Consider the following 15,990-nt stretch of genomic DNA (forward strand, 5'->3'; position numbering starts at 1 on the left):
AAAAAAAAAAAAAAAAGAGAGTGTATGTGTTTGTATATGTAAGCGTTGCCTATCTTCATGTAAATTTATACACAAACTAGTATATATGCTTTTTTTTTCCCCAGGGTCGAGTGGTCACACAACACTGTAATAATTGTGAAGTTCAGCTACTTTTAAATATGTTTATTGAGAAACATACATTCTTCTTCTTAAACTCTTTGAGCCTTTTAATCAGTTTTCCCCCAGATTTTTGCCATTCAGACTTGGCATTCATTTGTGTTCTTAGTTTTTGTAGGTCCAAGGAGAAAGTGAAATGTTTCCTGAAATATAAATAAGTAATAAAATTAACATGCACACAGAGTACACTCTATTCTTCATGGACATATTCTTGTTGGCTCTTTTTTAATATATACTTAATCTCTGGGGGAAACAGAGATTATTACTCTGTTAAACTGACTCTAAATCATCTGGGTTTCTATATACTTAAGCATTTAAGTTTAAACTCAAGTATTTACATATAAATGAGTTCTGTATTCTGTAACCATATTAAACATTTCCTAGTATATGATAGAAGGTTAATAAGATGTGGGGTTTTTTTATAGTTATACGAGAAATAGAATCATTATTAAAATGCTATAAAAGTTCTTGGATCCTGTCTGATAGAATGTGAGAAATAATGCTAGCTTCAGGTTTTGATTGCATAATACAGATGAGCCCTGTTAATAAAATGGAATAAAAGTTATAAGCTTTGTCTCTTTAATATGCTTAATAGTTGCAATTGAATCTTTTCTCCTCTGTTTTAGAGGACAATTTAAAATGTAACTCACTGTGCATTTTGTTATTGTTTTATAATGTGTCCAAAAATGTGTGTGGGAGGACAGTGGCAGAGAAAAGGAGAGAGAGGAAGTGAGACTTCTGGGGGGAGGTCTCTCTCTAGTAAGAAAGAACAAGTAATCAAACTTATTAGCTATACTTATTTAGCTCCTGTATCTATATCAAATGTTGCTAGACTAACCGCTAATGCCTTGGACAGGGGAATAACATTAAGAGTTTTGGCCAAACTTCAAGCAAAATTTCATTTATAAGTGGCCTATAATCAAGACCCTTTCTTTTACCTAAATCGTTTGCCTTGGACTTGAAAGGAAACAAAAGATACCTAATGAGCTTACCAGTTATTCTTCTCTACAAAGTTATTTATCTCCATTCCTGGTATATATGTATCTTTGAGGATAGTGCAGTATGAATTAATCTTCCACATGCTGTCATAGCCCAAATGGACATCCGTATTTCTGGATAGATTGTTCTTTAAATGGGTCAAAATTATAGAATTCTAATAGGAACTCTTTTTATTCTGTTTGCAGCTATGTCATCTTATCTTTTAATTATTAAAACAGAGCTTCCTGCTGCTATTTCAGAATTTTTGTCTGGAGACCATAATGGGTAAGAAAAGATACTTCACATTGTATCCATTCATTTATTAATTCAACAAATATATATTAAGCCCTTGTGGGAAGTAAAATAAATGTAGCCCCTGCCCTCAAGACACTTACAGATTAGGCAGAGGCAGAGTAATAGTAGAGAAGAAAACACTCTGCAGATGTCTGGTGATGTTCCGTTCTGTGCAGAGCACGGCGCTGTGAACCCCCTGACGCGCCAGTGTAATTCTTGCATTCCATGGGGGCATGAGAGGGCAGGACAGGTATGAGCTAGCTCTTGGAGAAGAGTAAAGGAGACATTTCTGGATGTGAAAGATTGGGTGGGGGATGGGGGAAGGCAGAAAGCACTGACAGTAGAGGTCTTAGAGGAGGGGAGTGGATAATACTGCTGCCACTTTTCAGCGAACGATAGTGATAAAGATAAATCAGACTGACAACATTCCAACATACTTGTGTAAGATCCTGTTATAAAGCATTATCAGAAAAACTTTGTTTCATTTCCTGTTGTTTAACAATATTATAAACAATACTAAACCATGTTACACTGCCCTTCTCCTTTCTTATTTTAAAAATACTGGGCAGCTCAATATCAAAAGAACAAACAACCCAATCCAAAAATGGGCAGAAGACCTAAATAGACATTTTTCCAAAGAAGATATACAGATGGCCAACAAACACATGAAAGGATGCTCAACATTGCTAATCATTAGAGAAAGGCAAATCAAGACTACAATGAGGTATCACCTCACATCAGTCAGAATGGCCATCGTCAAAAAAATCTACAAACAATCAATGCTGGAGAGGGTGTGGAGAAAAGGGAACCCTCTTGCGTTGTTGGTGGGAATGTAAATTGATACAGCCACTATGGAGAACAGTATGGAGGTTCCTTAAAAAACTAGAAATAGAACTACCATATGACCCAGCAATCCCACTACTGGGCATATACCCTGAGAAAACCATAATTCAAAAAGAGTCATGTACCGCAATGTTCATTGCAGCTCTATTTACAACAGCCAGGACATGGGAGCAACCTAAGTGTCCATCATCGGATGAATGGATAAAGAAGATGTGGCACATATATACAATGGAATATTACTCAGCCATAAAAAGAAACGGAATTGAGTTATTTGTAGTGAGGTGGATGGACCTAGAGGCTGTCATACAGGGTGAAGTAAGTCAGAAAGAGAAAAACAAATACCGTATGCTAACACATATACATGGAATCTTAAAAAAAAAAAAAATGGTTCTGAAGAACCTAGGGGCAGGACAGGAATAAAGACACAGATGTAGAGAATGGACTTGAGGACACGGGGAGGGGGAAGGGTAAGCTGGGAGGAAGTGAGAGAGTGGCATGGACATACATACACTACCAAATGTAAAATAGATAGCTAGTGGGAAGCAGCTGCATAGCACAGGGAGATCAGCTCAGTGCTTTGTGACCACCTAGAGGGGTGGGATAGGGAGGGTGGGGGGGAGACGCAAGAGGGAGGGGATATGGGGATATGTGTATACATATACCTGATTCACTTTGTTATACAGCAGAAACTAACACAACATTGTAAAGCAATTATACTCCAATAAAGATGTTAAAAAATATATACTGGGTTCTAAAGACTATTGACTCATCTCTTTTTTATGGCGGAAAAAACCCAGATTAATTATACTTTTCCTTTTACTACGTATAACATGAAATTTTTAGAAAAATAAACTTGAAAAGGCTAAATGAATCCTTTTAATTGTCATCAAATTATTATATATAGTTTCTAAACCACAACACTAAAACCCGTCAGACTTTTAGATTTAAATGTTTGGTTGTTTTGCTCCAATATTTGAACTTGTTCTGGACTGCCGGGCAAGTTTTCAAAATTGAGTTTTAGATTTTACAAGTTGGCTTCCATGAAAGAATTCTACTTAGACAACTGCAAATACATATTTATAAGGAAAATATGGTATAGTTTAAATCTGAATAGGAACCATCAAGAATATGTGATTGAAAAAAGGTAAGTAGAAGTCCTTAATGATTTTTCATCATTGGAAGATATTGTGCCTTTGTATAGCACTTTGTATAGGTTTCCACATTCATTATCACATCTGATACAGCTACCTTGTTTTTTATTTTATCTATAGCTTTATCTAGTTACTTTTAAATTTTTTGCTCTTATTTTGATAAACAGTTGCTAAATGACATACCTATGTAAAATTTGCTTTTGTATTTGCTATAAAAATATTGAGGACAACTTCTATTACTCAAAAAGTTCTATGCAAAGAACAAACGTATGGACACCAAGGGGGGAAAGCGGCAGGGAGCAGGGTCGTGGTGGGATGAATTGGGAGATTGGGATTGACATATATACACTAATATGTATAAAATAGATAACAAGAACCTGCTGTATAAAAAAAAAATGTTTTTTAAATTCTACGCAATAAATTTCTTTTATAATTTAGGGCTAAGAACTCAAGGCAATAAGAGGTGAAATAAAGAATGTTAGACTAAGAGTAAATTCTCTCCATTTCATATTCAGTAACCTCAGGAAATTAATTTAACTTCTTTTGGCCATATAATTTAATTTTGGGCCCGAGGTTTCTTCATCTGGCACAATGGTGGTGCCAGTACTGCCTTCTTAACAAAGTTGTTGAGATGACCAAATAAGATATTATAAATATACATGCTTTTGTAAGCTGATAGCATAGTGTAAATGTGGAGAATTAAGCAACTCCGTAATGTCGTATGTCAGTTATACCTCAAAAAAAAAAAAAAAAAAAGAAGGAATTCCAGTAATAATAACTATATAAAGGTAGTTCTTCCCTATTTGCTCTGACTGCCAGGAAGGTCAGAGTCATATTTGCATGTATTGCATAAACTATATTAATCCTACTAGTTGTCACGTGTGTTCTCCTTTTTCTTGGTCCTGAATTTGGTGACTTCTGTTTATTTTCTTTTTTATTGTCATAGATCACAAGGACAAAAATACATATAAAATTTTAGAAATAATTAAGGTAGTATGTGACAGAACTATTAAGACTTAGGTCTTCTTTTTCTAAAAGTGATACTTTTACCATAGGTTCATTTTAAATCAGTTGTCATTTACTTTATTGGTTTTTTTTTCTCTGATTTGTTTAAAGAAACAAATAAAAATTAACTCCGTCTTATTCATATTAGTAGAAAATTGATAAAATGTTATTTTTACATGTCAGAAATGAATTTTTACAACTGTATGCTTCAAAATACTGTGGCCAGTTTACATCATCTCTGTTAGGATGTTTTAAAATTGCACATCTTTTTAACAGCCTCGTCTTGTTTTAAATGTAATGTGTATTCACTTATTTTGGACTTCAAAGTTTTGAAAAGCGTTAGTAAGTGACTAATTATATTAATTGGTTAGAATGCAGTTAAATCATTAGTCTTTAAACCTTAATGCTGTAAAATAATTAAGACACAAATGTTATGGTAATTGATTTAACTATCTGGGCAGTTTATTTCTAGGTAGAGTTACAGAGCAATATTCTGTGAGATTAATCTGATACTGATATACTTTGAGGGTTTGAATTACAATGCATTGCAGTTAAGAATTTTCTATTGTGCTTATTTTCTGTGTTATCCGTGAGATTTGATGTACCTTTGTGAAAAATAAACCTTTATGAAGATGCTATCAAGAAGAAACTATTTTCATAATATCCTAATTTCAAAAATTATTATTAGAAGTCAGAAGCTATAATACTGATACCAAATTTTTATGAGGCATCTATATTTTTCATAGAATAACTTATATTCAAAAAATCTATGGCTGTTAAAAGTTGGAAGCTCTCTGTTAACATTTAATGATCTTGTCAGCGGAATATGATTGACACAATTAAGTTGTCTTGCATTTGAGTTACATAATTGATATGGGATGTGAGTAAGATCCTAATTCAGAACATATGATACTCTTGTTCCATTCGAGAATGAAATTAAAGCAACTTATAAATAAATCTGGTTTTCATTAAAATACAGGGAAAAATCTGCATGCCAAAGCATTTGCAATACAGCTAAGGATCTATACTCTATATTTCATACTTGGAACATTTTTATCATATAGGATTAAATCCACAGATCAAACAAGTTTTCCAGGAAGTATAAAACTTTTTACTCTAATTCTTTTGGCTTGAAGAGAGTGTATATTTACAATAGATCACAGTAGGAAAATAGGGGTTTTGTTAGATAACTCTTTTTTCCCCCACTTAGGAAAAATTTTCAGGTTAGCATATTCTTCTAAAATCTTGAGTTATAAAATGTGCTTTTGCAATTTCTTTGTACTGGCTTGTATTTCTCAAGGTGGAGTTTTATTTTGTAAGTTTAATCATTTCTGTTCCTTGGAAAATATCCATTGCCAAGCACAATTCAGTTGACTGTGACATGCACATGAAATTTAAACTAACTTTACCGTTCCTTACTGTATTGCCTTTATTTTTGATGAATGGTAAAGAAAAGCATTGTATTTATAATTGCCTGTATTAAGATAACTTAATAAAGATAAGAAATGATTAATATTAACCAGTAGCCAAACCAGGGACAGAGAAATTATTTTTTGCAATAGTTCTTTTTAATATTAGGAATTAAAAGTTTAATCCTGTGAAGACAGTGTAAAGAAATCACAATCTTGAGAAAAATGAGGCAGTATCTGAAAAAATACCATAAATTCCAGAGTGACTATTGAAGAATAGAGTATTTCCATTGCTTCTATTACTAAGATCATCATCATCCTTTTGCTGATTTTGCAGACATAGAATGAAGTTGTTGAACCAGATGATCTCTGAGGTCCCTTCTAGCTCTAACATTCCATAACTCTGTGATTCTGAGTTAACTGCTGGAAGGAGGTAAAGTTATCTTCTGACCCCCAGTTCAGTGCTCTGGGCAGTCGTGTGGCTTCTACAGACATGAGTGAATTGTGATCTGAAATTATAAAGTTATAAAGTATATAATAGTTTATGTTATAAAGTTCAGGATTTCAAAGTGTTCCTAAGATTCTTATACAGGAGAAAAGAGTCTTTGGTCCTGAGGATTAACGTGCTCCCTTTGCCCAGCTCTCCCTTCATGACAGCAGGGACAGCAGAATTAACAGATGGCATCTACTTTGGTGCGCCTCTGGGCCTTTTTTTTCTCCTTGCGCTGCAACTGTCTGAGTCTGTTTTGGGTCCCAGAAGGAAGGAGATTTCAGGCATAGAGCCCTGGGCTTTTTGCCAGCTTCAGAAATTTAGTTGCCAGGTGTTCCTCAGTGAGGGTTATTTTGAAGTTCCCATTTTCATATGTATTCAAGAGTGATTAGAAGATGGATACGCCGAGGAGTGTCATGTTGTATTTGTAATCTCTGCACGCTCTTAGAACCTCCTGCATACCAGGACTTGAGGAGCATGCGCAAATGCAGGCCCATTAGCTAGAAATACTTACGTGTAGGCTTTAGTTTCTGGCACATGCATTTCCTAAAGGCATGAGTTAGGGTGGAGGAGGGTGAGCCGTGCTCACGGTGTGGCTTCTGCCGTTGCTCCTTCTCTTGTTCTGTTAAAGAGGAAGTTGTCAGCACCCAACAGTACCTTTTATCGTGTATCTTTTTTTATTTTTTGGCTGCACCGCATGGCGTGCGGGATCTTAGTTCCCTGACCAGGGATCGAAATCGCACACCCAGGGAAGTCCAATAGTACATTTTAAAGATACATTAAAGAGGGCTTCTTCATACACCAAGGTGTAAAAGAGACACAGTGAATCATAAAGTTTGTGTTAGAAGCCATGGGCTGAAGCCCATGTAGAGGAAAACCTTTTCTTTCTTTCCTTTTTTTTTTTTTTAAAGTGAGATATTTACATGTAACAACATTGTTTAAGTTTAAGGTGTCCAACGTGTAGATTTGATACACTTATGTACTGTGGTATGATTATCACTGTAGTGTTAGCTAATACCTCCATTCCCTTGTGTACTTATCATTTCTTTTCTGTAGTGAGAACATTTAACATCCAGTCTCTTAGCAACTTCCAAGTATATAAAATAGTTATGTTAACCATAATCACATTGCTTTGCATTAGATTCCCAGAACTTATTCATCCTCTACCTGCAAGTTTGTACCATTTGATCAACATCTCCTCAGTTCCCCTACCCACCAGCCCCTGCTAACCACCATTCTACTCTGTTTCTACAAGTTCAGCTTTTTTAGATTCCACAAATATGTGATATACAGTATTTGTCTTTTTCTGTCTGACTTATCTCACTTAGCATAATGCTCACGTTGGTCTATTGATGTTATCACAAATGGCAAAATTTCTTTCTTTCTCATGACTGAATAATATTCCATTGTGTGTGCGTGTATGCACCACATCTTCTTTATCGATTCATCCATTGACAGACACTTAGGTTGTTTCCATATCTTGGCTATTGTGAATAATGCTGCAATAAACATGGGAGTACAGATATCTTTTTGATATCCTGTTTTAATTTCCTTTAGATGTATGCCCAGAAGTGGGATTGTTGGACCAATCATATGGTAGTTCTGTTTTTAATTTTTTGAGGAACCAACATACTGTCTTCCATAGTGACTGAACCAATTCACCTTCCCACCAACAGTGCACAAGGCTTCCCTTTTCTCCATATCCTTGTCAATACTTGTTATCTCTTGTCTTTTTTTTTTTTAAGTTTTTTTTTTTTTGATGTGGATCATTTTTAAAGTCTTTATTGAATTTGTTACAATATTGCTTCTGTTTTATATTTTGGTTTTTTTGGCCACGAGGCATGTGGGATCTTAGCTCCCTGACCAGGGATCAAACCCGCACCCCCTGTATTGGAAGGCGAAGTCTTAACTACTGGACTGCCAGGGAAGACCCTCTCTTGTCTTTTTGATGATACCTATACTAACAGGTGTGAGGTGATATTTCATTGTGCTTTTGATTTGTATTTCCCTGATGATTAGAGATGTTGATCATCTTTTCACATACCTGTTGGCCATTCATATATCTTCTTTGGAGAAAAAAAATGTCTATTTCCTCTGCCCATTTTAAAATTAGATTGCTTGATTTTTTGCTATTGAACTGTGTGAGTTCTTTATGTATTTTGAATATTAGTCTCTTATCAGATATATGATTTGGAAATATTTTCTTCCATTCCGTAGATTGCCTTTTCATTTTGTTGATTGTTTCTTTTGCTGTACGGAAGCTTTTTATTTTGATATAGTTCCTTTTATTTTTGCTTTTGTTGCTTGTGCTTTTGGTGTCATATTTAAAAAAAACTGTTGCCACGACCAATGTCAAGAAGCTTTTTCCTTGTGTTTTCTTCTATAAGTTTTATAGTTTCAGGTCTTACATTTAAGTCTTTAATCTATTTCAAGTTAATTTTTGTGAATGCTATAAGATAGATTTCATTTTTCTGTATATGGCTATCCAATTTTCTCAGTACAATTTACTGAAAAGACTTCTTTCCCCACTGAATATTCTTGGATCCTTTGTTGAATATTAGTTGACAGTATATGGGGTGGGGAGGGGGTATTCCTAGGCTCTCTAGTCTGTTCTGTTGGTCTGTGTGTCTATTTTTATGCCAGTACTATATTGTTTTGATTGCTAAAGCTTTGTAGTATAGTTTGAAGTCAGCTTTGTTTTCTTTCTCAGGATTGCTTTGGCTATTTGGAGTCTTTTGTGGTTCCATACAAATTTTAGGATTGTTCTATTTTGGGAAATAATGTCATTGGAATTTGGTAGCGATTGCATTGACTCTATAGGTAGCTCTGGATAGTATGGACATTTTAACACTATTGATTCTTCTGATCCATGAACACAGACTGGATATCTTTCCATTTGTCTGTATCTTCAATTTCTTTCATTTAAGCCTCGTAGTTTTCAGTGTACTAATCTTTCACTTCCTTCGTTAAATAGTCATAAGTATTTTATTGCTTTCATGATATTGTGAATGGGATTGTTTTCTTTATTTCTTTTTCAGATATTTCTTTGTTAGTTTATAAAAAACACAACTGATTTCTGTACGTTGATTTTGTATCCTTCAACTTTACATAATTTGTTGATTAGCTCTAACAGTTTTTTGGTTGCAGTCTTCAGGATTTTCTATATATAAGATCATATCCACAAATAAAGACAGATTTACTTCTTTTCCAATTTGTATGCCATTTATTTCTTTCTCTTGCCTGATTGCTCTAGCTAGGACTTCCAGTACTATGTTGAATAAGAGTGGTAAGAGTAGGCACCCCGGTCTTGTTCCTGATCTTAGAGAAGAAGCTTTCAACCTACAGCCTTTATTATATTGAGATTTGTTCCCTCTATATCAAATTTGTTGAAGGTTTTTATCATGAAAGGATATTGTATTTTGTCACATGCTTTTTTGTTGCAGCTATTGAGATGATCATATGATTTTTATCTTTCATTCTATTAATGTGCTATATCATGTTGATTGATTTTCATATGTTGATCCACCCTTGCATCCCATGGATAAATCCCACTTGATCATAGTGTATGATCCTTTTAATGTGCTGTTGAATTCAGTTTGCTAATACTTTGTTGAGAATTTTCACCAGGGTTATTGGTCTGTAGTTTTGTTTTTTTTGCAGTGTCCTTATGTGGCTTTGATAGTAGGGTATGCTGGCCTCATAAAATGAGTTTGGGAGTGTTCACTCCACTCCAATTTTTGGGAAGAGTTTGAGAAGTATTGGCATTAATTTTTCTTGAAACGTTTGGTAGAATTCACCAGTAAAACCATGGGTCCTGGGCTTTTCTTTGTTGGTGGGTTTTTGATTACTGATTCAGTGTTCTTACTCATTATTGGTCTGTTCGTATTTTTTAGTTCTTCCTGATTCAGTCTTGGTATATTGTATGTTTCTAGGAATTTGTCCATTTTCTTAATTTAACAGGCAGTGGGAGACTTTGGCTATCTGGTAGTGAAAGGATACATTATAGCCAACTGGAAATTCTGAGAGCATCTACCAAATGACTTGAAAAAGTAATACCTATTGTCTTTGATGCTCCCAGCTCTCATATTAGTGTGAATTTTACTTTGTTACCATTGTGCATGTGTATATATGCATATGTTTCAGTGTAAAAATATGACAGCTACAATGCAGAAAATTTAGAAGAGAAAGCAAATAAAAATTATGCATAATACCATCTCTTACCTAATCACTGTTATCATTTTATTTCCTTTGAATTTTTCCCAAAAAGTGTTTTTCAAACATAGTTAATAATATTTATTTTGTATTTCTATCATTAGTAGTTTCTATTTTACTAAATGTTTTTTTCAAAAGCTGCTTAACATTCCAATGAGTGTGCTTTTTAAAAAAAATTTTTATTGGAGTATAGTTGATTTACAATGTGTTAGTTTCAGGTGTACAGCAAAATGAATCAGTTATACATATATCCAATAAAAATTTTTAAAAAAAAGAGTGTGCTGTTTTTGACATAAACATTTTCTATTGTTAGATATATAGGATTTTACCTCAACTTTCTAATATTATACTAATGTTGTAGTCACAGCTTCATACACATAGAATTCTTTATATTTTAGATTATTCTCTTAGAGTAGATTACCACATTTTTATTGTCCTTTGTACATATTATCAATGTTTTTCCAAAAGATAATGCTAATTGACAAGATCACTAGCAATGTGTGAAGTACCAATTATTCCACATCCTTGAATTTTTTAAAAAATATTTTTACTCATTTAATTTCTATAACCTTATTATTTATTTCTTTAATTAATGCTAGAGATTGGATTTTTCTTCATGTGTATTTACTAGTTGTACTTCTCTCATGAATTGTTTAATTTTTATGTACTAAAGCAAAGTCTTTACTATTAAAGTCTTGGGGAAATTGTCTGATTTTTTAAAACTTCAACACATGTATTTTTATATTGAAAAATTAAAACCATGTATATGTAACCAATAAATAAAATAAAAATTTCTCCGTGCTGCTACATAGAAATATCCACTTTTGGTATTTTAAGTATATCTTTCTGACTTTTTTTAAATGTGCATCCATTTTTTTTTAAATAATCAAATACACTATCACACTTTTAATCTACCTTTTCTCGTTCATTATTCTATTGCTTTTATATGAAAAATGTAATATGTTTTCTCCTGGTAGTTCATGCCCTTTCCTGAAAATTTGAAAAATATGGAAAACTATAAAGAAGAAAAAGTACCCATCATTCTACCACCCAGGGATAATGGCTATCAATATATTGCAGTTCCTTTCCATTTTTAATGAATCTATATTTTCCCTCAAACTTGTTATCATACTAAATATATTTATGATATATTCAGTATATTATTATACTTATAAAATGTTTTTTTTATGATTGTCCCATAGTCTCATAATTTATTTTAAAATTGTCATGGTCTTAGATGTTTGTTTCCAATTTTCATTATTTTAAATGTTTTCAGTAAACATCTTTTTACAAAATTTAATAGTCATTTGTTAAGTGTCAAATATTTTAAGGCTCTCAGTATCTATTGCCAAACTGCTTTCCAGAAAGGTAATTTACACAGTTCATACTTTCACTAGTTTTGTGTACATCTCATCACTCTTCACTCACATTGTCTATTATCTTACTTTAAAATATTTGCTAATTTGGTAGTTGAAAAATGACATCTCATTGTTTTGATACATTTTTGAATGTGAATTCATTAACAAGAATAATAGGATCCCACAAGAACGTATTTTAACAAAAAGAAGTAGGCTTTTCCTAATGGTTGGTTGTAATGGTTATACCGTATGAGTGTGTGTGTGTGTGTGTGTGTGTGTGTGTGTGTGTATGAACACAAACACTGAAGTCCTGTGCCTAAAATAGAACTTTTTTTCCTAATAGGTCTTGGTATCTTGATGGAGAAACACTGCTAATAATCATTTGTGTTGCCATTGTGTTCCCTCTCGCACTTCTTCCTAAAATAGGTAAGTCTTTATAGAAGAGGACATAATTTGTTTAGAAGAAAAGAAAAAGAAAGAAAGAAAATAATATTAAGGGGCTTTTAAATTTCATAGTACCACATTTTTAGCAGAAGGTGGTTGTGAATAATTTTGAACTTGGACTTTTAGGTTGTTCAGCTTTCAGCCCTGCCTAGTTAACCTATTACTTGGTTTGCAGTAGTATTTTGTCTGCTCCACTAAAATAAAATCTTTACAACGGAACGTTAAAGAGCAGCCTTTCCTTACAGTGTACCATTAGTGGTCAGCCAGTTCCAATCCTGCTGTACAGAGCTACATAAATGATCTGTGACAGATAGTTGGAATGTTGTTATTCTCAGCCCTAAGCCCCAGATACCAAGCACTGTAATAAAAAACATGCCCAAGATGTATAGCTTTAGCTGCATGTTAGGATCACTTTCCTTATAAATTGCTTTTTATTTTACTGTTATTTTACAGGCTTTCTTGGCTACACAAGTAGTTTATCATTTTTCTTTATGGTGTTCTTTGCTCTTGTGGTAAGTTTAAAATATAGTGTATTGCTTATCTCCTTACTAAAATTGAACTCATTGTGTTAATGTCTTTTTTTCTCTTAACTCTGTTTTGTGTTGGGAAGGTATCCCATTTTATTTCAACGTGTTATTAAAAGCACTTTTATTCTGCAAAACTGTTTCCTTCATTGTATCTATTTTGAAGAGGCTTAGCTAGAATAGCATTTCAAATTCAGTTTCTCTTCTGGTTAACTAGAGAGGAGAGCATACTAATTCTGTTAAAACCTTAGATGGAGTATAATTCTTTGGCTAGGTGTATGTATCCATTTATTTCTGTACAATATTGTGTGTGTATGTGTGTGTTTTGGGGGATACTCAAGCATGAGAATCAGGCTGGTTCTAATCCGTAAAATCAATTTGGTCCTAGTCATCTTAATTTTTGAAACTTTGTTCCATTAACGAAACCATAGCTTCAGGGGCTTAACCGTTGATGAGATCTAGTAAGAATTGGAGTGCCTGAATTCTATCTGGTCTGGTTTATTCAGCGTGGTTAAGCTCTCATGAAGAGCCTGCTGCAAAGAAATTTTTTTTTTTCACATGTGGAATGTTTTTTTAAATTAGCTCATTTTTGTTATAACGTAGGAAAAATATCTCTCAGATGGTAAACTTTATTCTAATATTTATAAAATAATTTAATATAAAGATAAGAGAATTTTTTTTAAAAGATAAAATAATTTGAATTTCTTATTTTTTTTTTAATTTTTATTTATTTATTTATGGCTGTGTTGGGTCTTTGTTTCTGTGCGAGGGCTTTCTCTAGTTGCGGCAAGCGGGGGCCGCTCCTCATCGCGGTGTGCAGGCCTCTCATTATTGCAGCCTCTTCCGCTGCGGAGCACAGGCTCCAGACGCGCAGGCTCAGCAATTGTGGCTCACGGGCCCAGTTGCTCCGCGGCTTGTGGGATCTTCCCAGACCAGGGCTCGAACCCGTGTCCCCCATATTGGCAGGCAGATTCTCAACCACTGCGCCACCACGGAAGCCCCTCATTTCTTTTTAATTCTTCTAAAACAGATTTTAACATTCCAAAGACTGTATTTTTGTGTGAAATTTTGGGGAAAAATCCTTTTTCTTTTTGCTTAGCGGTTTATTCCATAGTCAGTCTGTCAAACTTTAAGTAGGATTAAACATTTTAAACTTGCCAAGATACATACCTAAATGGCTTGATTAAACTCTTAAAATCATAAGCTTATTTAAACTCTACTTTGTTATTGAGAAATGAATGAAAGAAAAATGCCGTCCAAAAGAGCAAGACAACACATCATTCGTTAAACCATATAGAACCAGATTTCCAAGCTGTCAAAACATTTGGGATGCATTTAACTTAGGCTAAACTATCTTCTGGGATACAAGGACAAAACAACTTTAGATTATTTAGATGAAGTGAAAGTGACCCTGGTTTCAGTGTACAGAAATATTTATACTTTAATGAATGCTCTTAAAACTAAAAATACTTAACAGTGCTTACATTTAATCATTTGTTGAATTTATCAACATTAAAATCATTGCCCTCCCCTGCAAAAATTGCCCAACTTGTATCTTACAAGTAAGTGAATTGAACATACACTTTTAAAAATAAATAATCTATTGCTAATAATTCTTTTTTTCATTTCTAATATCCTGCTGGTCTTATTTATTTATTTTATTTTTTTGGCTACATTGGGTCTTCATTGCTGCATGCGGGCTTTCTCTAGTTGCGGCGAGCAGGGGCTACTCTTCGTTGCGGTGGCTTCTTTTGTTGCCGAGCACGGGATGGGCTCTAGGAGCACGGGCTTCAGTAGTTGTGGCACGTGAGCTCAGTAGTTGTGTCTTGCGGGCTCTAGAGCACAGTCTCAGTAGTTGTGGCACATGGGCTTAGTTGCTCCACGGCACGTAGGATCTTCCCGGACCAGGGCTCAAACCTATGTCCCCTGAGTTGGCAGGCAGATTCTTAACCACTGCGCCACCAGGGAAGCCTGAACATACACTTTTTTTTAAAGATTTTTTCCTATTTTATTGAGATATAATTGACATTATAAAGGTATAAACTAACAGCGCTGCGTAAGTTTAAGGTGTGCAGCATAATGACGACTTACATATATTGTGAGATGATTACCACAATAAGTTTACTTAACATCCATAAACACACTTTTTAGGTGCCACATTAAGAGGGAAACAACAAATAATTTCATCATAGTTTGATTGTTGAGAAGCATCTACATGGTTTAGAGTGGCCTGTATTTGCAAATGAACATATGGATATTAAAGAGAATCAGTGTACACACATTGAATAGTTTCCTCACAGATAATTGACCACACAAGCATTGCATAGTTAGGAGTAATTTGGTTTTTATAGTCAATAATTTGAAGCAGGTAAAATGTATTGATACAGCATGTCTATTGTAGTTTTCACAGTTTTCATTTCTGTCATGGCAGATACTCTTTAATTTGATGCAGATTCCTACTGTAGCTGTCATATGGAAATAATACCCTTATTCTGCATTTATTATGCTTTGCAAACCATATGCTCAGATTTTACCTAGGAGCACAATTTAAATTTGGTCTACAATGGGACAGTGAAGACACTGTATACTTTCTTCTTAATTCTCTTTTTAATTGGCATATAGGCATACTTCAGAGATATTGTGGGTTTGGTTCCAGACCACTGCAATAAACCTAGTATTGTAATAAAGCGAGTGACACAAAGTTTTTGGTTTCCCAGTGCATATAGAAGTTATGTTTACCCTATACTGTAGACTATTAAGTGTACAATAGCATTATGTCTAAGAAAACAATGTACATACCTTAATTTAAATATACTTTATCGCTTACTCAGACATAAAAAGAATGAAATAATGCCATTTGCAGCAACATGGATAGACCTAGAGATTAACATACTAAGTGAAGTAAGTCAGACAGAGAAAGACAAAGATCATATGATATCACTTACATGTGAAATCTAAAAAAAATGACACAAATGAACTTATTTACAAAACAGAAACAGACTCACAGACAGAGAAAACAAACTTATGATTACCAAAGGGAAAGAGGGGGAGGGATAAATTAGGAGTTTGAGATTAACAGATACACATACTATATATAAAATAGGTAAACGACAAGGACCTACTGTA

The 15,990-nt window shown here is 33.9% G+C and overlaps 1 protein-coding gene across 5 annotated transcripts in view; it reads left to right on the forward strand.

Annotated features, from left to right (window-relative positions):
- SLC38A6 (solute carrier family 38 member 6) overlaps positions 1 to 15,990 on the forward strand; it is a 69,655-nt gene that overhangs the window by 37,182 nt on the left and 16,483 nt on the right. For all 5 annotated transcript variants that reach the window (XM_057543968.1, XM_007192955.2, XM_057543969.1 and 2 more), the window contains exons 6-8: positions 1,341 to 1,419; positions 12,240 to 12,322; positions 12,794 to 12,852. In XM_057543968.1, coding sequence (XP_057399951.1) covers positions 1,341 to 1,419; positions 12,240 to 12,322; positions 12,794 to 12,852 — 221 coding nt within the window. The remainder of the gene's footprint in view (positions 1 to 1,340; positions 1,420 to 12,239; positions 12,323 to 12,793; positions 12,853 to 15,990) is intronic.

The sequence above is a fragment of the Balaenoptera acutorostrata genome, chromosome 3, assembly GCF_949987535.1.
Source record: "Balaenoptera acutorostrata chromosome 3, mBalAcu1.1, whole genome shotgun sequence".
NCBI lineage: Eukaryota > Metazoa > Chordata > Mammalia > Artiodactyla > Balaenopteridae > Balaenoptera > Balaenoptera acutorostrata.